At 43.2% G+C, this 27,786-nt stretch overlaps 1 protein-coding gene across 1 annotated transcript; it reads left to right on the top strand.

Moving 5' to 3' along the window:
* Positions 1-5,056: 5,056 nt before the first annotated feature.
* On the top strand, positions 5,057-26,509 carry LOC120042930 (contactin-1-like; the record flags this gene model as incomplete). The annotated part of the gene is given in 20 exon segments (XM_038987694.1): positions 5,057-5,217; positions 6,098-6,279; positions 6,584-6,679; positions 8,944-9,150; positions 14,407-14,506; positions 14,768-14,952; positions 15,791-15,915; positions 17,012-17,129; positions 17,811-17,961; positions 18,701-18,828; positions 19,100-19,272; positions 19,417-19,708; positions 20,084-20,233; positions 20,344-20,414; positions 20,822-21,074; positions 24,742-24,863; positions 25,403-25,592; positions 25,686-25,807; positions 26,002-26,158; positions 26,427-26,509. Coding segments are annotated over 20 exon segments (3,066 nt in total), but the record flags the coding sequence as incomplete, so codon positions are not given.
* Positions 26,510-27,786: the final 1,277 nt, after the last annotated feature.

The raw sequence follows: 27,786 nt of genomic DNA on the forward strand, positions 1-27,786 counted from the left end.
TGTGGGAACAGCAGACTGGGATAAGGATTGATTGAATATGTCCGTAAACACACCAGCCAGCTGGTCTGCGCATGCTCTGAGGACGCGGCTGGGAATGCCGTCTGGGCCTGCAGCCTTGCGAGGGTTAACACGTTTAAATGTTTTACTCACCTCGGCTGCAGTGAAGGAGAGTCCGCAGGTTTTGGTAGCGGGCCGTGTCAGTGGCACTGTATTGACCTCAAAGCGAGCAAAAAAGTTATTAAGCCTGTCTGGGAGCAAGACATCCTGGTCCGCGACGGGGCTGGTTTTCTTTTGTAATCCGTGATTGACTGTAGACCCTGCCACATACCTCTTGTGTCTGAGCTGTTGAATTGCGACTCAATTTTGTCTCTGTACTGGGACTTAGCTAGTTTGATTGCCTTGCGGATAGAATAGCTACACTGTTTGTATTCGGTCATGTTTCCGGTCACCTTGCTCTGGTTAAAAGCAGTCGTTCGCGCTTTCAGTTTCACACGAATGCTGCCGTCAATCCACGGTTTCTGGTTTGGGAATGTTTTAATCGTTGCTGTGGGTACGACATCGTCAATGCACTTTCTAATGAACTCGCTCACCGAATCAGCATATTCGTCAATGTTGTTGTTGGACGCAATGCGGAACATATTCCAATCCGCGTGATCGAAGCAGTCTTGAAGCGTGGAATCAGATTGGTCGGACCAGCGTTGAACAGACCTGAGCGAGGGAGCTTGTTGTTTTAGTTTCTGTTTGTAGGCTGGAAGCAACAAAATGGAGTCGTGGTCAGCTTTTCCGAAAGGAGGGCGGGGGAGGGCCTTATATGCGTCGCGGAAATTAGTGTAACAATGATCCAAGGTTTTACCAGCCTTGGTAGCACAATCGATATGCTGATAGTACATATAGTTTTTTGTGTGTTCTAGGGCAACGGTGTCTAGATGGAATTTGTATTTGTGGTCCTGGCAACTGGACCTTTTTTGGAACACCATTATTTTTGTCTTACTGAGATTTACTGTCAGGCCCCAGGTCTGACAGAATCTGTGCAGAAGATCTAGGTGCTGCTGTAGGCCCTCCTTGGTTGGAAACAGAAGCATCTCCCTCTCTCTCCTCTCTCTCTGTCTCTTAGGTCACAATCTGGCTCTGGGACTGCATAGTAACATTAGGACAGACAGGGTTCAGTAGAGTAGCCGGACAGACAGGGTTCAGTATAGTAGCTGAACAGACATGGTTCAGTATAGTAGCTGAACAGACAAGGTTTCAGTATAGTAGCTGAACAGACAAGGTTCAGTATAGTAGCTGGACAGACAGGGTTCAGTATAGTAGCTGAACAGACAGGGTTTCAGTATAGTAGCTGGACAACAGGGTTCAGTAGAGTAGCTGGACAGACAGGGTTCAGTATAGTAGCTGGACAGACAGGGTTCAGTATAGTAGCTGGACAGACAGGGTTCAGTATAGTAGCTGGACAGACAGGGTTCAGTATAGTAGCTGGACAGACAGGGTTCAGTATAGTAGCTGGACAGACAGGGTTCAGTATAGTAGCTGGACAGACAGGGTTCAGTAGAGTAGCTAGACAGACAGGGTTCAGTAGAGTAGCTAAACAGACAGGGTTCAGTATAGTAGCTAGACAGACAGGGTTCAGTAGAGTAGCTGGACAGACAGGGTTCAGTAGAGTAGCTGAACAGACAGGATTCTCTACAGATTTAGGGTGTCAGAGGTGTGCTAAGGACACTAACACGACTATGGTATGCACCACATCCTGTGTTCAATCAGGAGTGTATTATGCATGCAGCATGACTGCACTTTTTGATAATGGTGAGGTGAGGTGAGGGGCGGAGCTATAGCGTGACCGGCTGCAGCCGATTGAGACTGGTGTTGTGTTGTCCTCTGAGAGAGCTGAGAGTACTGCAGACTCAGAGCAGCTCTCTCTCTCTCTCTCTCTCTCTCTCTCTCTCTCTCTCTCTTTCTCTTTCTATTTATCTCTCTTTGTCTCTCTCACACTCACTCACTCTCTCTCTCTCTCTCTCTCTCTCTCTCTCTCTCTCTTTCTCTTTCTATTTATCTCTCTTTCTCTCTCTCACACTCCCTCACTCTCTCTCTCTCTCTCTCTCTCTCTCTCCTCTCTCTCTCTCTCTCTCTTTCTCTTTCTATTTATCTCTCTCTCTCACACTCACTCTCTCACCCTCTGTCTTTCTCTCTCTCTCTCTCTCTCCTCTCTCTCTCTCTCTCTCTCTCTGTCTCACCATCACACCCTTTCTCTTGCTCTCTCTCTCTCTCTTTCTCTTTCTATTTATCTCTCTCTCTCACACTCACTCTCTCACCCTCTCTGTCTCACCATCACACCCTTTCTCTTGCTCTCTCTCTCTCTCTCTTTCTCTCTCTTTCTCTTTCTATTTAACTCTCTCTGTATCTCTCACTCACTCTCTCACCCTCTATCTTGCTCTGTGTTCCTCTCGCTCTCCCTATCGCTCTATCCTCACTCTCTCACTCTCTCCCTCCCTCCCTCTCCTCTCAGTATTCAGAAGGTGTGTCTTGCTGCAGGATGACTCTCATATGCTGCTGTATAACTGATGTGTGAGCATGTGTGACGCCAGACAGGACCCGTCTGAGCCCTGCAGTTTGTGTGTGTGTGTGTGTGTGTGTGTGTGTGTGTGTGTGTGTGTGTGTGTGTGTGTGTGTGTGTGTGTGTGTGTGTGTGTGTGTGTGTGTGTGTGTGTGTGTGTGTGTGTGTGTGTGTGTGTGTGTGTGTGTGTGTGAATGCATATTTTAACGGAAAAAGCCCTTCACAGAGAAAAGCCTGCACGACTACAGTATATTTGGAGGATATTGCTGACTCATGAGTGTTATAAATCATTTAAACATCCAAAGTGAATTGATATGGAAATTGCACACTGGGGGGTCCATCTAATAGAATCCAGTTGTATTTATACAGCTAAAAGCTGAATTGTGTATATACCAGGATATTCAACAATTAAACAAACCAAATGAATACCTGAATTCAGATCTGTGGCTGCTGCCACACTGAGGGTACAGTCAAACTGATAAGGATAGTGGAAGGGAACGTATGAATAGAATCCATAGATCTGTGTGTGTGTCATTGTGGTTGTTGTGGATATGAGGAAACACAATCAGCAATGATGAGCACAAGATCAAGCCATCATGTTATCTGAGTGGCTTTTAATTGTATTAGATACAACTCAGGCTCAGGGTTATTTCATTCAGCAAAGAAGATAAACAATAATTGTATTTCCTCTCTAACTGATGTCGTTTCTCTCTTTCCTCTCTAGCTGATGTAATTTCCTCTCTCTCCTCTCTAACTGATGTCATTTCCTCTCTCCTCTCTAGCTGATGTCATTTCCTCTTTCCTCTCTAGCTGATGTCATTTATCTCTCTCCTCTCTAGCTGATGTCATTTCCTCTCTCCTCTCTAGCTGATGTCATTTCTCTCTCTCCTCTCTAGCTGATGTCATTTCCTCTCTCTCCTCTCTAACTGATGTCATTTCCTCTCTCTCCTCTCTAACTGATGTCATTTCCTCTCTCCTCTCTAGCTGATGTCATTTCCTCTCTCTCCTCTAACTGATGTCATTTCTCTCTCTCTTCTCTAGCTGATGTCATTTCTCTCTCTCCTCTCTAGCTGATGTCATTTCCTCTCTCTCCTCTAACTGATGTCATTTCCTCTCTCTCCTCTAACTGATGTCATTTCTCTCTCTCTTCTCTAGCTGATGTCATTTCTCTCTCTCCTCTCTAGCTGATGTCATTTCTCTCACTCTTCTCTAGCTGATGTCATTTCCTCTCTCCTCTCTAGCTGATGTCATTTCTCTCTCTCCTCTCTAGCTGATGTCATTTCCTCTCTCCTCTCTAGCTGATGTCATTTCTCTCTCTCCTCTCTAGCTGATGTCATTTCCTCTCTCTCCTCTAACTGATGTCATTTCCTCTCTCTCCTCTAACTGATGTCATTTCTCTCTCTCTTCTCTAGCTGATGTCATTTCTCTCTCTCCTCTCTAGCTGATGTCATTTCTCTCTCTCTTCTCTAGCTGATGTCATTTCCTCTCTCCTCTCTAGCTGATGTCATTTCTCTCTCTCCTCTCTAGCTGATGCCATTTCCTCTCTCCTCTCTAGCTGATGTCATTTCTCTCTCTCCTCTCTAGCTGATGTAATTTCTCTCTCTCCTCTCTAGCTGATGTCATTTCTCTCTCTCCTCTAGCTGATGTCATTTCCTCTCTCTCCTCTAGCTGATGTCATTTCTTCTCTCTCTTCTCTAGTTGATGTCCGTTACAGACCTCCGTCGGTCTGTGTGTCAGTCAGCAGACAGTCATGTCTGTCACAGTCCTGGTCCTCCTGGTTCTCTCCTCCTCACTGTCACATACTGGTGAGTAGCTCTCAACACACTGCTTCTGTCTTCTAAACATGTCTTAGAATGAACTACATTAGACATCATATGAGAAGGACTGTTTTTACTAAGTCCAAGTTGTTCTGTTCCACCTCGTGTGTGGTTGGAACGTTCTGATACAGTTTAAGCCATGAGAAACTAAACAAAGTGTCCTTTTTTTCTCCCGTCATTTTGCAGAGGCAGTGTTGTTTGGTGAGCCCAGGATCTTTGGAGGTAAGCGGAGTCTGGTTGTGATTCTCATGACCATTTACTCTGTAATGCACTGACATGCAGCGTTAACTCCTACACGCTGCATCTCAGTCAAATGGGTCTGGCTTCATGTGTGTTTATCCACCAATCACAGTCAAATGGGTCTGGCTTCATGTGTGTTTATCCACCAATCACAGTCAAATGGGTCTGGCTTCATGTGTGTTTATCCACCAATCACAGTCAAATGGGTCTGGCTTCATGTGTGTTTATCCACCAATCACAGTCAAATGGGTCTGGCTTCATGTGTGTTTATCCACCAATCACAGTCAAATGGGTCTGGCTTCATGTGTGTTTATCCACCAATCACAGTCAAATGGGTCTGGCTTCATGTGTGTTTATCCACCAATCACAGTCAAATGGGTCTGGCTTCATGTGTGTTTATCCACCAATCACAGTCATTAAAGTTATATTGACGTAATGTTGCTGTAACGTTGTTGTAACATCACTGTGACGTTGTGCCCTGTCAGATGACGCTACTGGCTACGGTCCAATATTTGAAGAGGAGCCTCTGGATATCGTCTACACAAAGGAGTCACCTGACAGATATATCTCCATGAACTGTAGAGCACGGGCCAACCCTGCACCCACATACAGGTAACCCTGCACCCACATACAGGTAACCCTGCACCCACATACAGGTAACCCTGCACCCACATACAGGTAACCCTGCACCCACATACAGGTAACCCTGCACCCACATACAGGTAACCCTGCACCCACATACAGGTAACCCTGCACCCACATACAGGTAACCCTGCACCCACAAACAGGTAACCCTGCACCCACATACAGGTAACCCTGCACCCACATACAGGTAACCCTGCACCCACATACAGGTAAACCTGCACCCACATACAGGTAACCCTGCACCCACATACAGGTAACCCTGCACCCACATACAGGTAACCCTGCACCCACATACAGGTAACCCTGCACCCACATACAGGTAACCCTGCACCCACATACAGGTAACCCTGCACCCACATACAGGTAACCCTGCACCCACATACAGGTAAACCTGCACCCACATACAGGTAACCCTGCACCCACATACAGGTAACCCTGCACCCACATACAGGTAACCCTGCACCCACATACAGGTAACCCTGCACCCACATACAGGTAACCACACACACACACACACACACACACACACACACACACACACACACACACACACACACACACACACACACACACACACACACACACACACACACACACACACACCCAAACCAACCCGTACAATACATTCAGGTAACACACATTACATCACATATCATTGGAAAACTAAAGGTAACATTTTTAAGATCTACTGCCATGTAGTCACAGACATTCACACGGTGTTTTGAAGGACTTTGATTGGTTCTAGAGTCGTACAACTTTCAGAGGACATGGAGAGGAATGACTCATTCCAATTTATACAAAACACAGCAATTTATGGTTAAAAAGGGAGATCCACATTTCCCCCCAGATGGAGGCGTGATAACTGGGAGATCAAGCTGATGGAGCTGCCTAATGAACACTACAGTCTGGTGGGAGGGAACCTCATCATAAACAACCCTGAAGAGAAGAAACATGCCGGGACCTACGTCTGTGTCGCCAAGAACGTGTACGGCACCGTCATCAGCAAGGAGGCCAAGGTCAAGTTTGGATGTGAGTATTGTCGCGAGCCATGACCGAATTTCATGTTGAGAGAGACTAGTACTGGATGTGAGTGAAACTGGTTGACTCTGGTCAACAGGTTCTATTTCTCTCTCACAGTAGATTTCCTTATTCACATCCCCAGGGTTTCTGAAACTGAATTGACTAACAAACACAGGAAGTATCATGTCGTGTGTGTAGTCCCTAAGTCATTGCTTCAGTCTGTGGTATACATCTGTGTTGTCTGTGGACACCTGGAATCGTAACTATATGCTAGAGTTAAACTGACCATGGCGTTATCTTTCTCTATCTCCAGACCTGGAGGAGTTCCCAGATGAAGAGAGAGACCCTGTGACCGTGAAGGAGGGCCAGGGGGCCGTGCTGCTCTGTGCTCCTCCCAAGCGATGGCCAAGTTAGTACCTCAGACTTACTAGAATACACATGATGGCCAAGTTAGTACCTCAGACTTACTAGAATACACATGATGGCCAAGTTAGTACCTCAGACTTAATAGAATACACATGATGGCCAAGTTAGTACCTCAGACTTACTAGAATACACATGATGGCCAAGTTAGTACCTCAGACTTACTAGAATACACATGATGGCCAAGTTAGTACCTCAGACTTACTAGAATACACATGATGGCCAAGTTAGTACCTCAGACTTACTAGAATACACATGATGGCCAAGTTAGTACCTCAGACTTAATAGAATACACATGATGGCCAAGTTAGTACCTCAGACTTACTAGAATACACATGATGGCCAAGTTAGTACCTCAGACTTACTAGAATACACATGATGGCCAAGTTAGTACCTCAGACATACTAGAATACACATGATGGCCAAGTTAGTACCTCAGACTTAATAGAATACACATGATGGCCAAGTTAGTACCTCAGACTTACTAGAATACACATGATGGCCAAGTTAGTACCTCAGACTTACTAGAATACACATGATGGCCAAGTTAGTGCCTCAGACTTACTAGAATACACATGATGGTCTAGTTAATACCTCAGACTTACTAGAATATACATGATGGCCAAGTTAGTACCTCAGACTTACTAGAATATACATGATGGCCAAGTTAATATCTCAGACTTACTAGAATACACATGATGGCCAAGTTAGTACCTCAGACTTACTAGAATACACATGATGGCCAAGTTAGTACCTCAGACTTACTAGAATACACATGATGGCCAAGTTAGTACCTCAGACTTACTAGAATACACATGATGGCCAAGTTAGTACCTCAGACTTACTAGAATACACATGATGGCCAAGTTAGTACCTCAGACTTAATAGAATACACATGATGGCCAAGTTAGTACCTCAGACTTACTAGAATACACATGATGGCCAAGTTAGTACCTCAGACTTACTAGAATACACATGATGGCCAAGTTAGTACCTCAGACATACTAGAATACACATGATGGCCAAGTTAGTACCTCAGACTTAATAGAATACACATGATGGCCAAGTTAGTACCTCAGACTTACTAGAATACACATGATGGCCAAGTTAGTACCTCAGACTTACTAGAATACACATGATGGCCAAGTTAGTGCCTCAGACTTACTAGAATACACATGATGGTCTAGTTAATACCTCAGACTTACTAGAATATACATGATGGCCAAGTTAGTACCTCAGACTTACTAGAATATACATGATGGCCAAGTTAATATCTCAGACTTACTAGAATACACATGATGGCCAAGTTAGTACCTCAGACTTACTAGAATACACATGATGGCCAAGTTAGTACCTCAGACTTACTAGAATACACATGATGGCCAAGTTAGTACCTCAGACTTACTAGAATACACATGATGGCCAAGTTAGTACCTCAGACTTACTAGAATACACATGATCACTCAAATTAACAGTCATACTTGTCTTTTCCTACTAGCTCTGACTCTGCTGATAGCTACTCTATTGAAGAAAAATGTACTTACTATGACTGTAGTATGTGGTTGACCCACCTAGCTATCTTAAAGGCCCAGTGCATTCAAAAACATGATATACCTGTGTTTTATACATATTTCCAGACTATGAGGTTGGAATAATACTGTGACATGTTCTGCCAATCACAGCAAATTCTCAGTTTTCACCTCCCCACTCAGACCACTCCCAGACAGTCCTAGAAAAAGTATTGCTTGAGAAATTGCTCTTGGCTAAAAAATATTTTAATTGAAAACAATCGCAGTAACGTACTTAATTGTCATCCAGAATTGATTTAATAGTGAAAGAAAAATGGCTACATTGGGCCTTTAAGATCAATGCACTATCTTCAAGTGGCTCTGGATAATAACGTCTGCTAAAGGACTCACATGTAAACATTCTGACTTGTAATCTATTCAGTGCTGAGTCATATTCAGTGCTGAGTCATATTCAGTGCTGAGTCATATTCAGTGCTGAGTCATATTCAGTGCTGAGTCATATTCAGTGCTGAGTCATATTCAGTGCTGAGTCATATTCAGTGCTGAGTCATATTCAGTGCTGAGTCATGAAGAAAGAGCTGTTCAGAACACCGTTGTTCACAGTACCTCAGAGTTACACAGGACACAAACTAAACCCCCCTGGAGACTCAGAGGTGATTCAGGTGAAACCGACCACCACGTTCTTACTAGTTGTGTTTTGTGTTCTTCCCCTGTATCCCAGCTGAGGTGACGTTCCGTTGGATATACAACGAGTTTCCGGTCTTCCTCCACCCGGATAAGCGTCGCTTCGTCTCTCAGAGCACCGGGAATCTGTACATCTCCAAGGTGGAGGCGTCAGACGCAGGGAACTACTCCTGCTATGTGTTCAACCCACAGATTGGCAAGGGAGTCTACTCCAAGTTTATCACTCTTATATCTACAGAAGAGAGTGAGTAGCCTGTAGCTGTGATACCTATATAGTACACTAGTTTATAGCTGTGATACCTATATAGTACACTAGTTTATAGCTGTGTTACCTACATTATATAGTACACTAGTTTATAGCTGTGTTACCTACATTATATAGTACACTAGTTTATAGCTGTGTTACCTACAGTATATAGTACACTAGTTTATAGCTGTGTTACCTATATTGTCCGCTAGTTTATAGCTGTGTTACCTACAGTATATAGTACACTAGTTTATAGCTGTGTTACCTACAGTATATAGTACACTAGTTTATAGCTGTGTTACCTACAGTATATAGTACACTAGTTTATAGCTCTGTTACCTACAGTATATAGTACACTAGTTTATAGCTGTGTTACCTATATAGTATACTAGTTTATACCTGTGTTACCTACAGTATATAGTACACTAGTTTATAGCTCTGCTACCTACAGTATATAGTACACTAGCTTATAGCTCTGTTACCTACAGTATACAGTACACTAGTTTATAGCTCTGTTACCTATGTAGGACACTAGTTTATAGCTGTGTTACCTACAGTATATAGTACACTAGTTTATAGCTCTGCTACCTACAGTATATAGTACACTAGTTTATAGCTGTGTTACCTATGTAGTACACTAGTTTATAGCTGTGTTACCTACAGTATATAGTACACTAGTTTATAGCTCTGCTACCTACAGTATATAGTACACTAGCTTATAGCTCTGTTACCTACAGTATACAGTACACTAGTTTATAGCTGTGTTACCTATGTAGTACACTAGTTTATAGCTGTGTTACCTACAGTATATAGTACACTAGTTTATACCTGTGTTACCTACAGTATATAGTACACTAGTTTATAGCTGTGTTACCTACAGTATATAGTACACTAGTTTATAGCAGTGTTACCTACAGTATATAGTACACTAGTTTATAGCAGTGTTACCTACAGTATATAGTACACTAGTTTATAGCTGTGTTACCTATGTAGGACACTAGTTTATAGCTGTGTTACCTATGTAGTACACTAGTTTATAGCTCTGTTACCTATATAGTACACTAGTTTATAGCAGTGTTACCTACAGTATATAGTACACTAGTTTATAGCAGTGTTACCTACAGTATATAGTACACTAGTTTATACCTGTGTTACCTATGTAGGACACTAATTTATAGCTGTGTTACCTACAGTATATAGTACACTAGTTTATAGCTGTGTTACCTACAGTATACAGTACACTAGTTTATAGCTGTGTTACCTATGTAGGACACTAGTTTATAGCTGTGTTACCTACAGTATATAGTACACTAGTTTATAGCTGTGTTACCTACAGTATACAGTACACTAGTTTATAGCTCTGTTACCTATGTAGGACACTAGTTTATAGCTGTGTTACCTACAGTATATAGTACACTAGTTTATAGCTCTGTTACCTATATAGTACACTAGTTTATAGCTGTGTTACCTACAGTATATAGTACACTAGTTTATAGCTCTGTTACCTATGTAGGACACTAGTTTATAGCTCTGTTACCTACAGTATATAGTACACTAGTTTATAGCTGTGTTACCTACAGTATACAGTACACTAGTTTATAGCTATGTTACCTATGTAGGACACTAGTTTATAGCTGTGTTACCTACAGTATATAGTACACTAGTTTATAGCTGTGTTACCTACAGTATACAGTACACTAGTTTATAGCTCTGTTACCTATATAGGACACTAGTTTATAGCTGTGTTACCTACAGTATATAGTACACTAGTTTATAGCTGTGTTACCTACATTATACAGTACACTAGTTTATAGCTCTGTTACCTATGTAGGACACTAGTTTATAGCTGTGTTACCTACAGTATATAGTACACTAGTTTATAGCTGTGTTACCTATGTAGGACACTAGTTTATAGCTGTGTTACCTACAGTATATAGTACACTAGTTTATAGCAGTGTTACCTACAGTATGTAGTACACTAGTTTATAGCTGTGTTACCTATGTAGGACACTAGTTTATAGCTGTGTTACCTATATAGTACACTAGTTTACAACTGTGCTACCTATATAGGACACTAGTTTATAGCTGTGTTACCTACAGTATATAGTATACTAGTTTATAGCTGTGTTACCTATGTAGTACACTAGTTTATAGCTGTGTTACCTACAGTATATAGTACACTAGTTTATAGCTGTGTTACCTACATTATATAGTACACTAGTTTATAGCTCTGTTACCTACAGTATATAGTATACTAGTTTATAGCTGTGTTACCTATGTAGTACACTAGTTTATAGCTGTGTTACCTACAGTATATAGTACACTAGTTTATAGCTGTGTTACCTATGTAGTACACTAGTTTATAGCTGTGTTACCTACAGTATATAGTACACTAGTTTATAGCTGTGTTACCTATGTAGTACACTAGTTTATAGCTGTGTTACCTACAGTATATAGTACACTAGTTTATAGCTGTGTTACCTACAGTATATAGTACACTAGTTTATAGCTGTGTTACCTATATTGTCCGCTAGTTTATAGCAGTGTTACCTACAGTATATAGTACACTAGTTTATAGCTCTGTTACCTATATAGGACACTAGTTTATAGCTGTGTTACCTATATAGTACACTAGCTTATAGCTGTGTTACCTACAGTATATAGTACACTAGTTTATAGCAGTGTTACCTACAGTATATAGTACACTAGTTTATAGCTGTGTTACCTATGTAGGACACTAGTTTATAGCTGTGTTACCTATATAGTACACTAGTTTATAGCTGTGTTACCTACAGTATATAGTACACTAGCTTATAGCTGTGTTACCTACAGTATATAGTACACTAGTTTATAGCTGTGTTACCTATATAGGACACTAGTTTATAGCTGTGTTACCTACAGTATATAGTACACTAGTTTATAGCAGTGTTACCTACAGTATATAGTACACTAGTTTATAGCTGTGTTACCTACAGTATATAGTACACTAGTTTATAGCAGTGTTACCTACAGTATATAGTACACTAGTTTATAGCTGTGTTACCTATGTAGGACACTAGTTTATAGCTGTGTTACCTATATAGTACACTAGCTTATAGCTGTGTTACCTACAGTATATAGTACACTAGTTTATAGCAGTGTTACCTACAGTATATAGTACACTAGTTTATAGCTCTGTTACCTATATAGGACACTAGTTTATAGCTGTGTTACCTACAGTATATAGTACACTAGTTTATAGCTGTGTTACCTACAGTATATAGTACACTAGTTTATAGCTGTGTTACCTATGTAGTACACTAGTTTATAGCAGTGTTACCTACAGTATATAGTACACTAGTTTATAGCTGTGTTACCTACAGTATATAGTACACTAGTTTATAGCAGTGTTACCTACAGTATATAGTACACTAGTTTATAGCTGTGTTACCTATTTAGGACACTAGTTTATAGCAGTGTTACCTACAGTATATAGTACACTAGTTTATAGCTCTGTTACCTATATAGGACACTAGTTTATAGCAGTGTTACCTACAGTATATAGTACACTAGTTTATAGCTGTGTTACCTATTTAGGACACTAGTTTATAGCAGTGTTACCTACAGTATATAGTACACTAGTTTATAGCAGTGTTACCTACAGTATATAGTACACTAGTTTATAGCTGTGTTACCTATGTAGGACACTAGTTTATAGCTGTGTTACCTATGTAGTACACTAGTTTATAGCTCTGTTACCTACAGTATGTAGTACACTAGTTTATAGCTGTGCTACCTACAGTATATAGGACACTAGTTTATAGCTGTGTTACCTACAGTATATAGTACACTAGTTTATAGCTGTGTTACCTACAGTATACAGTACACTAGTTTATAGCTGTGTTACCTATGTAGGACACTAGTTTATAGCTGTGTTACCTATATAGTACACTAGTTTACAGCTGTGCTACCTATATAGTACACTAGTTTATAGCTGTGATACCTATGTAGTACACTAGTTTATAGCTGTGCTACCTATATAGTACACTAGTTTACAGCTGTGCTACCTATATAGTACACTAGTTTATAGCTGTGATACCTATGTAGTACACTAGTTTATAGCTGTGCTACCTATATAGTACACTAGTTTACAGCTGTGCTACCTATATAGTACACTAGTTTATAGCTGTGATACCTATGTAGTACACTAGTTTATAGCTGTGCTACCTATATAGTACACTAGTTTACAGCTGTGCTACCTATATAGTACACTAGTTTATAGCTGTGTTACCTATGTAGGACACTAGTTTATAGCTGTGTTACCTATATAGTACACTAGTTTACAGCTGTGCTACCTATATAGTACACTAGTTTATAGCTGTGATACCTATGTAGTACACTAGTTTACAGCTGTGCTACCTATATAGTACACTAGTTTATAGCTGTGATACCTATGTAGGACACTAGTTTATAGCAGTGTTACCTACAGTATATAGTACACTAGTTTATAGCTCTGTTACCTATTTAGGACACTAGTTTATAGCTGTGTTACCTACAGTATATAGTACACTAGTTTATAGCTGTGTTACCTACAGTATACAGTACACTAGTTTATAGCTGTGTTACCTATGTAGGACACTAGTTTATAGCTGTGTTACCTATATAGTACACTAGTTTACAGCTGTGCTACCTATATAGTACACTAGTTTATAGCTGTGATACCTATGTAGTACACTAGTTTATAGCTGTGTTACCTATATAGTACACTAGTTTATACCTGTGTTACCTACAGTATATAGTACACTAGCCTATAGCTGTGTTACCTATATAGTACACTAGTTTATAGCTGTGTTACCTACAGTATATAGTATACTAGTTTATAGCTGTGTTACCTATGTAGTACACTAGTTTATAGCTGTGTTACCTATATAGTACACTAGTTTATAGCTGTGTTACCTATATAGTACACTACTTTTGACCATTGTCTTTGCTTTGTCTTCAGCTCCGGGTAGATGTTACGCCTAGGCTCAGATCTAGGATCAGCTTCAACCCTCCCCAAAATCTAAGATGTTTCTTTAGATGGAAAGACACAAAACTGACCTCAAATCAGTGTCTAGGTAGAGGTGCATCTTAGCCACAGATCTGGGATCATGTTACACTCTGCGAAATCTATCCCTAGACATTAGGCTGGGAAAAAAACACAAAAAGTGACCATACATCAATGTCTTTTGGGCAACTCCATAGTGTTGACCTATGACCCTTTGGTCCCCACAGCCCCAGAGAAGAGGTACAAGGCCGACCTCGTGGTGAAGTTCCCTGACACCACAGCTATGCTCAACTACAACGGCACACTGGAGTGCTTCGCTCTGGGAAAGTGAGTCAGAATATGGAAATGACAGATATTTAGCTACTGATGAAACAAACACCAACCCTTTGGGGACTTTTGTTCACTTGTATCACTGTAACTAGAGAATATGGCATCCATTTGCTTATACATATTTTGTGAAACAGTTACGTATGCCTTATAAAGGGCTTATAGAGGATTCATTAAGCCTTCATAAAGACACAAGGCCTACCATTTGGGACATAGCCGTGCTTAGTTAGTTTCTTCTTCTCTTGTTGTCTGTGCGTCCAGTCCGGCCCCTCATATCGTCTGGAGGAAGATAGGTGCTACCGACCTGCCTGCTAGCGCTCAGGTCAGCATGTCTGGAGCGCTGCTCCACCTCTACAACGTCCAGTATGAAGACTCAGCAGGGTACGAGTGTGAGGCCATCAACCAGAAATGGCAGGACTGGCATCAGGCGTGGCTCTATGTAGAGGGTAAGATACCAAACTCCATCTCTGCAGTGTTACAATAACAGACTGGCATCAGGCGTGGCTCTATGTAGAGGGTAAGATACCAAACTCCATCTCTGCAGTGTTACAATAACAGATTGGCATCAGGCGTGGCTCTATGTAGAGGGTAAGATACCAAACTCCATCTCTGCAGTGTTACAATAACAGACTGGCATCAGGCGTGGCTCTATGTAGAGGGTAAGATACCAAACTCCATCTCTGCAGTGTTACAATAACAGACTGGCATCAGGCGTGGCTCTATGTAGAGGGTAAGATACCAAACTCCATCTCTGCAGTGTTACAATAACAGACTGGCATCAGGCGTGGCTCTATGTAGAGGGTAAGATACCAAACTCCATCTCTGCAGTGTTACAATAACAGATTGGCATCAGGCGTGGCTCTATGTAGAGGGTAAGATAACAAACTCCATCTCTGCAGTGTTACAATAACAGACTGGCATCAGGCGTGGCTCTATGTAGAGGGTAAGATACCAAACTCCATCTCTGCAGTGTTACAATAACAGACTGGCATCAGGCGTGGCTCTATGTAGAGGGTAAGATACCAAACTCCATCTCTGCAGTGTTACAATAACAGACTGGCATCAGGCGTGGCTCTATGTAGAGGGTAAGATAACAAACTCCATCTCTGCAGTGTTACAATAACAGATCTGATATACAGTACGTAGCACTTGCTTCTAACACTTTACATTACAACGTTAGTACCACTAACACTAAGATATGATTTACTGTAAACCAAAACATATACATGGTTTCATTGTAGTGTGTATGTGTTTCAACATTTGAAATGATGTTTTGATTGACAGCTGCTCCTGAGTGGGCTGTGACCATCAACAACACCCAGAAGGACGTAGGGTCAGAACACACCATGTCCTGTGTCGCTAACGGGAAGCCTGTCCCATACATCCGATGGCTCAAGGATGGATACTCGGTAAAGATGCCCGTCCTCTCCCTGCTGGCTGTCATTCTTTAAAGGGATACTTCCTGTTGGACAGATGATCACAACATTCTTAAAGGGATGCATGTATCTACTTCCCCAGAGACAGATGAATTTGTGGATACCATTTGTATGTCTCTGTGTCCAGTATGAAGGAAGTTAGAGGTAGTTTTGCGAGCCAATGCTAACTAGCGTTAGCGCAATGACTGGAAGTCTATGGGTCTCTGCTGGCATGCTTTTGTGGTAGGTGTTTTAATTAACACCTAACACAATTAATGTACATCTGTTGTGTAGATCCACTGTATAAGGATAGTGAAATAAGCTGGACTTGATCTCAATTCAATAGGACAGATGGGCACCATCTTATCTAGTACTAATTCAATAGGACAGATGGGCACCATCTTATCTAGTACTAATTCAATAGGAAAGATTGGCACCATCTTATCTAGTACTAATTCAATAGGAAAGATGGGCACCATCTTATCTAGTACTAATTCAATAGGAAAGATGGGCACCATCTTATCTAGTACTAATTCAATAGGAAAGATCGGCACCATCTTATCTAGTACTAATTCAATAGGAAAGATCGGCACCATCTTATCTAGTACTAATTCCATAGGAAAGATTGGCACCATCTTATCTAGTACTAATTCAATAGGACAGATCGGCACCATCTTATCTAGTACTAATTCAATAGGAAAGATCGGCACCATCTTATCTAGTACTAATTCAATAGGACAGATGGGCACCATCTTATCTAGTACTAATTCAATAGGAAAGATGGGCACCATCTTATCTAGTACTAATTCAATAGGAAAGATGGGCACCATCTTATCTAGTACTAATTCAATAGGACAGATGGGCACCATCTTATCTAGTACTAATTCAATAGGAAAGATGGGCACCATCTTATCTAGTACTAATTCAATAGGAAAGATTGGCACCATCTTATCTAGTACTAATTCAATAGGACAGATCGGCACCATCTTATCTAGTACTAATTCAATAGGACAGATGGGCACCATCTTATCTAGTACTAATTCAATAGGACAGATCGGCACCATCTTATCTAGTACTAATTCTTTCCCAGTATGGTAAAGGTGAGCTGAAGTTCTCCAGTCTGACGTTTGAAGACTCTGGGATGTACCAGTGTATCGCTGAGAACTACTGGGGTATCATCTACGCCAGCGCTGAGCTACGTGTCATTGGTGAGTGTATAACACAAACTACGTGTGATTGGTTAGTCCGTAACACAAACTACGTGTGATTGGTTAATCCGTAACACAAACTACGTGTGATTGGTTAATCCGTAACATAAACTACGTGTCATTGGTGAGTGTATAACACAAACTACGTGTGATTGGTTAGTCCGTAACACAAACTACGTGTGATTGGTTAATCCGTAACACAAACTACGTGTGATTGGTTAATCCGTAACACAAACTACGTGTGATTGGTTAGTCCGTAACACAAACTACGTGTGATTGGTTAATCCGTAAAACAAACTACGTGTGATTGGTTAGTCCGTAACACAAGCTACGTGTGATTGGTTAGTCCGTAACCCAAACTACGTGTGATTGGTTAGTCCGTAACACAAACTATGTGTGATTGGTTAGTCCGTAACACAAACTACGTGTGATTGGTTAGTCCGTAACCCAAACTACATGTGATTGGTTAGTCTGTGCCCTGAACTGCACCTCATTGGTTCGTCTTTGAAAACCAATATGTATCATTAACGAGCACACCACCACCGCCGTGTTTCTAGTTTTGATTCTGGGAATATAAAAAACGACATAGTCATCAACTATAGCAACAACAAAGTTGTCAGTTATACACACAGTCTTCATTGATAGATAATTACATCCAACCACTTCCCTGCCCCATCCCAGCTTGTGCCCCGACGTTTGAGTTGAACCCAGTGAAGAAGTATCTTCTAGGAGCTAACAACGGCCGTGTGGTCATAGCATGTAAACCCAGAGCTGCCCCCAGACCCAGGTTCACCTGGACCAAGGGAAAAGAAGTGCTCTTCAACAACTCACGGTAAATAAGGACATCTTGGTGGGATTTTTTTTTTAAACGTAAAAGCACTACAAATACAAATGTTTGATTGGTTGGTTGGTTGGTTGATTGGTTTATTGAATGATTGATTGGTTGGTTGGTTGGTTGGTTGGTTTATTGATTGATTGATTGGTTGGTTGGTTGGTTGATTGGTTTATTGATTGATTGGTTGGTAGGTTGATTGGTTTATTGATGGATTGATTGGTTTATTGATTGATGGATGGATGGATGGATGGATTGATTGATTGATTGGTTGGTTGGTTGGTTGATTGGTTTATTGATTGATTGGTTGGTAGGTTGATTGGTTTATTGATGGATTGCTTGGTTGATTGATTGATTTATTGATTGGTTGGTTGGTTGGTTGGTTTATTGATTGATTGATTGGTTGGTTGGTTGGTTTATTGATTGGTTGGTTGGTTGGTTGGTTGGTTGGTTGGTTGGTTGGTTGGTTTATTGATTGATTGATTGGTTGGTTGGTTGGTTGGTTGGTTGGTTGGTTGGTTGGTTGGTTGGTTGGTTGGTTGGTTGGTTGATTGGTTGGTTGGTTTATTGGTTGGTTGGTTGGTTGGTTGGTTGGTTGATTGATTGGTTGATTGGTTGATTGATTGATTGACATCTGAGTTTGTTATTCATCCCAGCAACTGTAGGAGAATCTTGTCAAACCTTTGAAAGAAATCCAATACTGTATGGTTGTGAATGTCATGTTTCCTTCCCTCCATAGTATCTCCATAATGTTTGATGGGAGTCTGGAGATCCTGAACGCCACCAGGAATGATGAGGGCGTGTACACCTGCTTAGCTGAGAATGACAGAGGGAAGGCCAACAGCACGGGGACTCTCACCATCACAGGTAGTACTCTCCATCCAGCTTGACACAGCTGTCTAAAATGTGCCCTAGTATTGATCTACCTTGAATGTTCATGTGTAGTTATTGGGTACGTTGGGGACAATCAACCATCTGTTGGTCTCATTCTTTGATCCCATTCCGATTCTGTATGGACATGAGTACTGTCCTTTAAAGATGGGTCTGTGTACCGCCAGCCTAATGTTGCACAGTGTGAGTCAACAGTCTTCTCTACTGTGTGTGTGTGTGTGTTTGTGTGTATGTGTGTGTGACACAGAGGCGACACAGATCACAGTAGCCCCAGAGGACACTCAGGTGATGGTAGGAGAGGAGGTGCATCTGCAGTGCCAGGCCTCCTTTGACCCCAGTCTGGACATCACCTTCATCTGGTCTCTGGATTTCAGGGTCATCGACTTCTACCTAGAGTGGAAGCACTATGAGCGCATCATGGTAGGAGAGATTAGCACAAACCGGCAGGGTTGGGCTCAATTCCATATCAATTCAGTATATTCAGGAAGTACACTGAAATTCACCTGTTTCTCAGGTGATGTGCCAATGTGTGAAGTGTTTAACCCTGTCTCTCTGTCCATCCAGGATCGTGAGGACAGTGGAGAGCTGAAGATAATGAATGCCCAGTTAAGACACGAGGGACGCTACACCTGTACAGCCCAGACTGTCGTGGACAACGTCACCGCGTCAGCAGACCTCAAGGTCAAAGGTCTTCCTGCTCCTCCCGGTGGGGTGAGGGTTGAGGAGATCAGAGACACCTCGGTGAAGTTGGTGTGGAACCGAGGGGCCGACCATGGCAGCCCCATCCTTGGGTACACCATCCAGACCAGAGACTTCTACGCCCTAACTGAAGTGGACTGGAGGGACGCATCCACCTGTAAGTACAGGAGTCTACCACCAGAGGGCGGAATTACTCTACCACTGACAGCAACAACATGAAAACAGCAGCCTTTAATGCTGAACATATAACTCTCTCTCGTTCTCTCTCTCTCTCTCGCTCTCTCTCTCTCTCTTTATTAATCTTTCCCGGGCCCCCCTACCTTCCTTTCTCTCTCTCTATCCCTCCTTTCCTTCCCCCTCTCGCTCTCTGTCTCTCTCTCTCTTTCTCTCTCTCTGTCTCTCTCTGTCTCTCTCTCTCTCTCTCTCTCTCTCTCTCTCTCTCTCTCTCTCTCTCTCTCTCTCTCTCTCTCTCTCTCTATCTCTCTCTCTCGCTCTCTCTCTCTCTCTCTCTCTCTCTCTCTCTCTCTCTCAGCCCCTACAGCCCTGGATAGCATGTCAGTGATGGCTGATGTTGTGGACCTGTACCCCTGGATGGAGTATGAGTTTAGGGTCTATGCTACTAATGAGTTTGGAGATGGGGAGGCCAGCATCCCTTCGATGAAGATCAAAACCTGGGACGCAGGTAGGGACCAGCCTGGGGCACTAGCATGTTGTTGTTGCAAAGAAATGTGTGCGTTTGTGTATGAGTGTCTAATAACACCTGTTGGAAACACACTCCACTGTGTCTCTTAGTGCCTGTGGTGGCCCCGACCAGCGTTGGAGGCTACGGGGGTAAAGATGGAGAGTTGGTCATCACATGGACAGTAGGTGTCTGAGTTTCTCTCTTCCCTCTGACACATTTCAACCCTTCTAACCATGTTCTGATCCAGTGTTCTTCAGTCCTGGTTGTGCAGCACTACACAACGCAGGCTTTTGCTCCAGTTAGTAACCAACCCACCTGATCCAATTAATCAATTATTTTTTATTTGTTTTAGTACATCTCTTGTTTTAGTTTCTGTTCTGATGTGCAATGTGCTTTTTGTCTAAATACACCCACCTGTATTTTGCCATAATGTTTCATACAAAATCTATGGTATCTACTTAAAGTTACTAATGTGGTTTTCTTTGAGCAGCTTTTAATCAAAATGTTGGTCATTTTGGTATGTTGTGGGTCTTGATGATGAGGTAAATAACAAGGATGTGATCTTCCTCTGTCATCTTCCATCCATAGCCCGTACAGCCGCAGTACTTCTACGGTAAGAAGTTTGGCTACGTTGTGGCCTTCAAGCCTCATGATGATGTTGACTGGTGGTATGAGACCATATCAGACCCAGAGACACGACGCTACGTCCATCGAGACGCCTCTTTCAGGGTCAAGTCGAACGACTTCCAGGTCAGGGAGTTCCAAGTGAAGGTGAAGACGTTTAACTCCAAAGGAGATGGACCCTACAGCCTGTCGACCACTGTCTACTACCCACGAGATGGTGAGGGTCGTACTAACCCCTAACCCCTAACTCCACGAGATGGTGAGGGTCATACTAACCCCTAACCCCACGAGATGGTGAGGGTCGTACTAACCCCTAACCCCTCACTCCACGAGATGGTGAGGGTCATACTAACCCCTAACCCCACGAGATGGTGAGGGTCATACTAACCCCTAACTCCACGAGATGGTGAGGGTCATACTAACCCCTAACCCCACGAGATGGTGAGGGTCGTACTAACCCCTAACCCCACGATATGGTGAGGGTCATACTAACCCCTAACCCCACGAGATGGTGAGGGTCATACTAACCCCTAACCCCATGAGATGGTGAGGGTCATACTAACCCCTAACTCCACGAGATGGTGAGGGTCATACTAACCCCTAACCCCACGAGATGGTGAGGGTCGTACTAACCCCTAACCCTAACCCCACGAGATGGTGAGGGTCGTACTAACCCCTAACCCCTAACCCCACGAGATGGTGAGGGTCATACTAACCCCTAACCCCACGAGATGGTGAGGGTCATACTAACCCCTAACCCCACGAGATGGTGAGGGTCGTACTAACCCCTAACCCCACGATATGGTGAGGGTCATACTAACTCCTAACCCCACGAGATGGTGAGAGTCGTACTAAACCCTAACCCCTAACCCCACGAGATGGTGAGGGTCATACTAACCCCTAACCCCACGAGATGGTGAGGGTCATACTAACTCCTAACCCCACGAGATGGTGAGAGTCGTACTAAACCCTAACCCCTAACCCCACGAGATGGTGAGGGTCATACTAACCCCTAACCCCACGAGATGGTGAGGGTCGTACTAAGCCCTAACCCCTAACCCCACGAGATGGTGAGGGTCATACTAACCCCTAACCCCTAACTCCACGAGATGGTGAGGGTCGTACTAAGCCCTAACCCCTAACCCCACGAGATGGTGAGGGTCATACTAACCCCTAACCCCACGAGATGGTGAGGGTCGTACTAAGCCCTAACCCCTAACCCCACGAGATGGTGAGGGTCATACTAACCCCTAACCCCACGAGATGGTGAGAGTCATACTAACCCCTAACCCCTAACCCCACGAGATGGTGAGGGTCATACTAACCCCTAACCCCATGAGATGGTGAGGGTCATACTAACCCCTAACCCCATGAGATGGTGAGGGTCATACTAACCCCTAACCCCACGAGATGGTGAGGGTCATACTAACCCCTAACCCCATGAGATGGTGAGGGTCATACTAACCCCTAACCCCACGAGATGGTGAGGGTCATACTAACCCCTAACCCCATGAGATGGTGAGGGTCATACTAACCCCTAACCCCACGAGATGGTGAGGGTCATACTAACCCCTAACCCCATGAGATGGTGAGGGTCATACTAACCCCTAACCCCACGAGATGGTGAGATTCATACTAGCTGTATGACCACATACCGGTTCAACCCTAACCTCAACCACAACCCTAACCCTAGCCTCAAACCAGAGAAGAACAGCTGAGTCCAGGTGAACAGCCAATCTGAAGACCTTGGCTCCACTTGGTCTGAATGGCCTTGATCATGGGAGTCAGTGAGGGCCAATCAGGAGAGCTGGAGGGGATACCACCACCAGGAGGAAGTTCAATTAAAAACAATGGATTTATTGGCCTGCTTGTCTTTCATATTTAATGTTCTTATATGAAGCACTTTAACACAGCACGCATTTATGCAGCACTGAATTCTGTAATTCCTTCATCCCCTGGTGTGATTTTTAATTATGTACTATATTATTTACTTATTCAATTATTTATCTATTAATTTATTGATCCAGCTTGCATGTTCTTCAACTTGTTCACTCTCAGCACTTAATCAACCCTTCCTCCTGTTGTTGAACTGTCGTGGTGACCCCTCTGAGCTCTCGGCCTTTCATGTTCTCTCACCCTCTCCAGACCGGACTGACGTACAACATAGAAACAGGGCAGAAAGTTGCAATAGGCCCTTGCAACCCAAGGTTTCATACCAGCATAAACAGAAACCCTCTTAAACCTAAACACAACCCTACCCTCAACCCTAAACCTAACCCTCAAACCTAGCCCTAGCCTCAACCCTAAACCTAACCCTCAACCCTAAACCTAACCCTAGCCTCAATCCTAAACCTAACCCTAGCCTCAAACCTAAACCTAACCCTCAACCCTAAACCTAACCCTCAACCCTAAACACAACCCTACCCTCAACCCTAAACCTAACCCTCAAACCTAGCCCTAGCCTCAACCCTAAACCTAACCCTCAACCCTAAACCTTAGCCTCAACCCTAAACCTAACCCTAACCCTCAACCTAACCCTAGCCTCAACCCTAAACCTAACCCTCAACCCTAAACACAACCCTAGCCTCAACCCTAAACCTAAATCTAACCCTAGCCTCAACCCTAACCCTAACCCTAACCCTAGCCTCAACCCTAAACCTAACCCTCAACTCCAAACCTAACCCTAGCCTCAACCCTAACCCTAGCCTCAACCCTAAACCTAACCCTCAACCCTAAATCTAACCCTAGCCTCAACCCTAACCCTAACCCTAGCCTCAACCCTAAACCTAACCCTCAACTCTAAACCTAACCCTAGCCTCAACCCTAACCCTAGCCTCAACCCTAAACCTAACCCCAAACCTAACCCTAGCCTCAACCCTAAACCTAACCCTAAACCTAACCCTAGCCTCAAACCTAACCCTAGCCTCAACCCTAAACATCACCGGTCTGGAGATGAAAGCATCCTGGACCATAGGCCAGAGAAGAGCAACTGAATCCAGGTGGATAGCAAAACTTAAGCTCCACTTGGTATGAATGGTAGAGTAGGATAAAGCATTGACAGTGGGAGTTAGTGAGGGCCTAATTTAGAGAGCAGGAGGGGCCACCGATACGAGGAGGAAGTTCAGTAAAAAATCATGTATTTATTTAATCTGGTTTTGTCTTTTTTATATTGAAGTTTATTATATCAAGCACTTTAACATAGCACTTATCTTTGGAGCACTTAATCCCTTCATCCCTTGGTGTGATTTCCACTTATGTACTTATTTCATTATTTATCTATTCATTTATTGATCCAGTTTGCATGTTTTATTATGATTTTATTATATACATTTGTTTTAAAATTAAACGTGTTTACCCCCAGCACTTGATCAATAATTGTCTTCCTGTTGTTGAACTGTCGTGGTGACCCCTCGGAGCTCTGGGCCTTTCATGTTCTCTCACCGTCTCTAGACCGGTCTGATGTACAATATAGAAACAGGGCAGAAAGTTGCAATAGGCCTGTGCAACCCAAGGTTTGATACCAGCATAAACAGAAACCCTCTTAACCCTAACCCTAGCCTCAGCCCTAACCCTAACCCTCAGCCCTAACCCTAGCCTCAGCCCTAACCCTAACCCTACCCTCAGCCCTAACCCTAACCCTACCCTCAGCCCTAACCCTAACCCTAGCCTCAGCCCTAACCCTAGCCTCAGCCCTAACCCTAACCTCAGCCCTAACCCTAACCCTAACCCTATCCCCAGCCCTAACCCTAACCCTAGCCATGGTAAACATGTTCTTTAACCTCTTCTACATGATAGGCAGCCTTTACAAGTTTCTCTCAATCTGGTCTACCCCAACCCCCCCCCCCCCCCCCCCCCCCCCCCCTCTCTCTCTCTCTCTCCACTAGTCCCCTCTGAGTCTCCTACAGATGTATACTCCAGGCCTGTCTCGTCCCATGAAGCTCTGGTCTGGTGGATACCAGTCATGGACACTGGTACCGGCCTTCAGCAGTACATAGATGGATACCAGGTCTGTAGCTCTGTAAATCTCCTGGATGTCTAGTGATGTCCGTGGTTTATGGGGAAGGACACATTTCCCTGGTCAGATGACGATGGTCTGGTTAAGTGACCAGGAAAAACACATGTCACTGGGCACAGACGTCACTTCAACATCTAGTTTTGATTTACATTTGGTTGAGTTGTCAACTAACGTGAATTTAATGTGAAATCAACAACAACAAAAGTATCAAGTCATTGGATTTATGTTTAATGTTGGGTGAGAAAAATACGAAATTCCCTTGATGATTTTTTGCAAATACAATCAGTTGTTTTTGCGTGAAATGACGTGGAAACGATATTGATTCAATTGGTTTTTGCCCAGTGGGATGGCCCTTCTCATGAGACTATAACAAATACAATACCTTGTGTTCAACTGTGGCTTCCTTGCCAGCCTGACGTGAAAGAAGTATAGGTCTCTGTGTGAGGAACTGGTGAACATTTTGATTGGATCACCAGTTTTGGTTCAAATTGATTGACACCTGCTCTGACCAATCTCGGCTTTCTGACCAGGTGAAGTACTGGAGGAAGTATGACGATACAGAGCCGGGGGCCAATCGTATCTTTGTGCCCGCCTCCATGAACCAGACCAGGCTGGAGAACATGCTGCCAGACTCCCACTACCTCATCGAGGTCAGAGCCTACAACGGAGCCGGTGTTGGCCCTCCCAGCGAACACTGCGAGATGTTCACCAAGAGAGCACGTAAGACCAGATGCCAAAACCACACTGACATTCCATATACAGGACATGTCTATTGTAGGTGATCTATTGAGATTTATATTCTATTCTTTGCAGCTCCAAGTGTGGCTCCCCAAATGTGGCGTTACATCAGCTACTCTGGCAAGTGGCTGTACGTGTGGTGGCACCACATCTCCTACGACTGGTTTGGCAATGAGTCCTTCCCACTATATTATAAGGTATGTAAAGGCATTTTACTTTGTTTCATTTGAATCTTGCAGCAACTGGTGTGATCCAGTTTGAGCCTGTGGAAATAAGTGTCCTCAGAAGACAAGAAATCCTCTCCTCTCCTCTCCTCTCCTCTCCTCTCCTCTCCTCTCCTCTCCTCTCCTCTCCTCTCCTCTCCTCTCCTCTCCTCTCCTCTCCTCTACAGGTGATGTTCAGGAAGACTGGCTACATCACAGGGCCGATCTACATGACGGGCTGGCACTTCATTGACTTCCCCATGCCCCAGGTAGGGGACTACGAGCTGGAGGTCAGAGGTCGCTATGAGGGTGGAGACGGCCCCATCAGGAAGATCAGGCTTCAGGGTAAGTAAGGGATAGATGGGTCTACTGGTTAGTGTCTGGTTGGGGAATTGAAGGACCGTGTCAATTTGTGGGTGAATCTCAAAAGTATTTTCCTCGATTCATCATTTATTAGATTCCTCTCTCTTCACCTTCTTCTCAAAACGTCAGAGGGAAGGGAGGAGAGCATCGGAGGAAAAGATCTGAGGAGGAAAATACTTTTGAGTGTGTTTGATGTCCAGACAGTGTCTTACCCAGCATGCCTCTTACTGTGTCCCCTCCCCTCCTCCAGGTAAGGCGTCTTTCCTGAGACCCACTCTCAGTCTGGCCACCATGCTACTGCTGGCCCTGTGCATCGTGGGATTGGGGATATAGAGACCCAGGACATGTCTGGGTGGACTGTGGGAGGTTTGACAGAAACAACTCTCACATCAACTTCCTATATCTCCTTATGGACTTCCAATCTTTCCTCAACCTCTTACTGTCTGTATGTCTTCCCACAACAAAACAGAGCAACGTGCCACCATACAGAAATGACCTGCCTAGCTGTAGAACCTACGAAAGTTACTGTACTGGAAGACATCCAAGAAATCCTTTCTGATTTATTTATTGAACAGGTACTGAAGGAATTGAACGGGTACAAAAGAGGAATAGAGTTTTTTCAATATGCCTTATGATGAATCATATTGTACAATCTTCCCAACATATTCTCTGAAATGTATAAGACAATGACTGACTGTAATCAACACTACACTGTATGACGTTTGTAGTGAGTAAACTGTAAAGGAATGATCAGAGTAAGATTGTATGTGGCTCAGACACCAACTACACAGTCTCTTCCTCCCTTTGACTCACCCAGCTGTTTGGATATTTAGTTTCCACACGTTTGCCATTTCAAGACGACACTAGATTAGAAGTAATGTGTGTTTATGTTTGATTGGTTCGTTGGAGAATCCTTTTAATTTTTCTGTATTGGTGCTGCTGTGAAAATAGATATTTAGTTTTGTTTCCTTTTCTGTTTATGTATCTCTTCAGATTCGGACACACACTCAGCTCACATGGATATCGCTATAACCAACTCTGCAGAGATCGCTAGCTTTGAATGCTATTCTTTCTTACACTGTACTATACCACACCGTTAATTAGCTTCGTATTCATAGTGAATTCTGTCTGCTAGATGCACAAGCTAAAGCCATATCGTTTCGACAATGCCCTGGTATTTAGGCTTGTCCCGATTTTTGCACTGACGATGGCAGAATGTTTTAACAGAATGGTAACAAGAAATCAGGGTTGAAGAATATTGATGTGCTGCTGTTTATTTTATTATAGTATTTGTTTCCCCTTGCTATGTATACAAGGATCATGCTGTAAACTCATTAAATAGAATACACATGAACGCTCCAGGATTGTAAGTATCATGTGAGCGTCACTAAATCTTGAGAGGTTTATTTGTTGTATTACTTTCATGATGCCAACAGAGGGCAGCATTCCTTCATTTTACTTTATTTACAGGTTACAGCCACTCATCTATGAAGACCTACTGCCAATCAATGTGAAAGGTGCGTCAGTACCTCTCGAGTGGACCTTTAGCAGTCCTTATAGAGCAGTACCTGTGGAGTGGACCTGTAGCAGTCCTTATAGAGCAGTACCTG

The sequence above is a fragment of the Salvelinus namaycush genome, unplaced genomic scaffold (assembly GCF_016432855.1).
Source record: "Salvelinus namaycush isolate Seneca unplaced genomic scaffold, SaNama_1.0 Scaffold814, whole genome shotgun sequence".
In the NCBI taxonomy this organism is placed as follows: domain Eukaryota; kingdom Metazoa; phylum Chordata; class Actinopteri; order Salmoniformes; family Salmonidae; genus Salvelinus; species Salvelinus namaycush.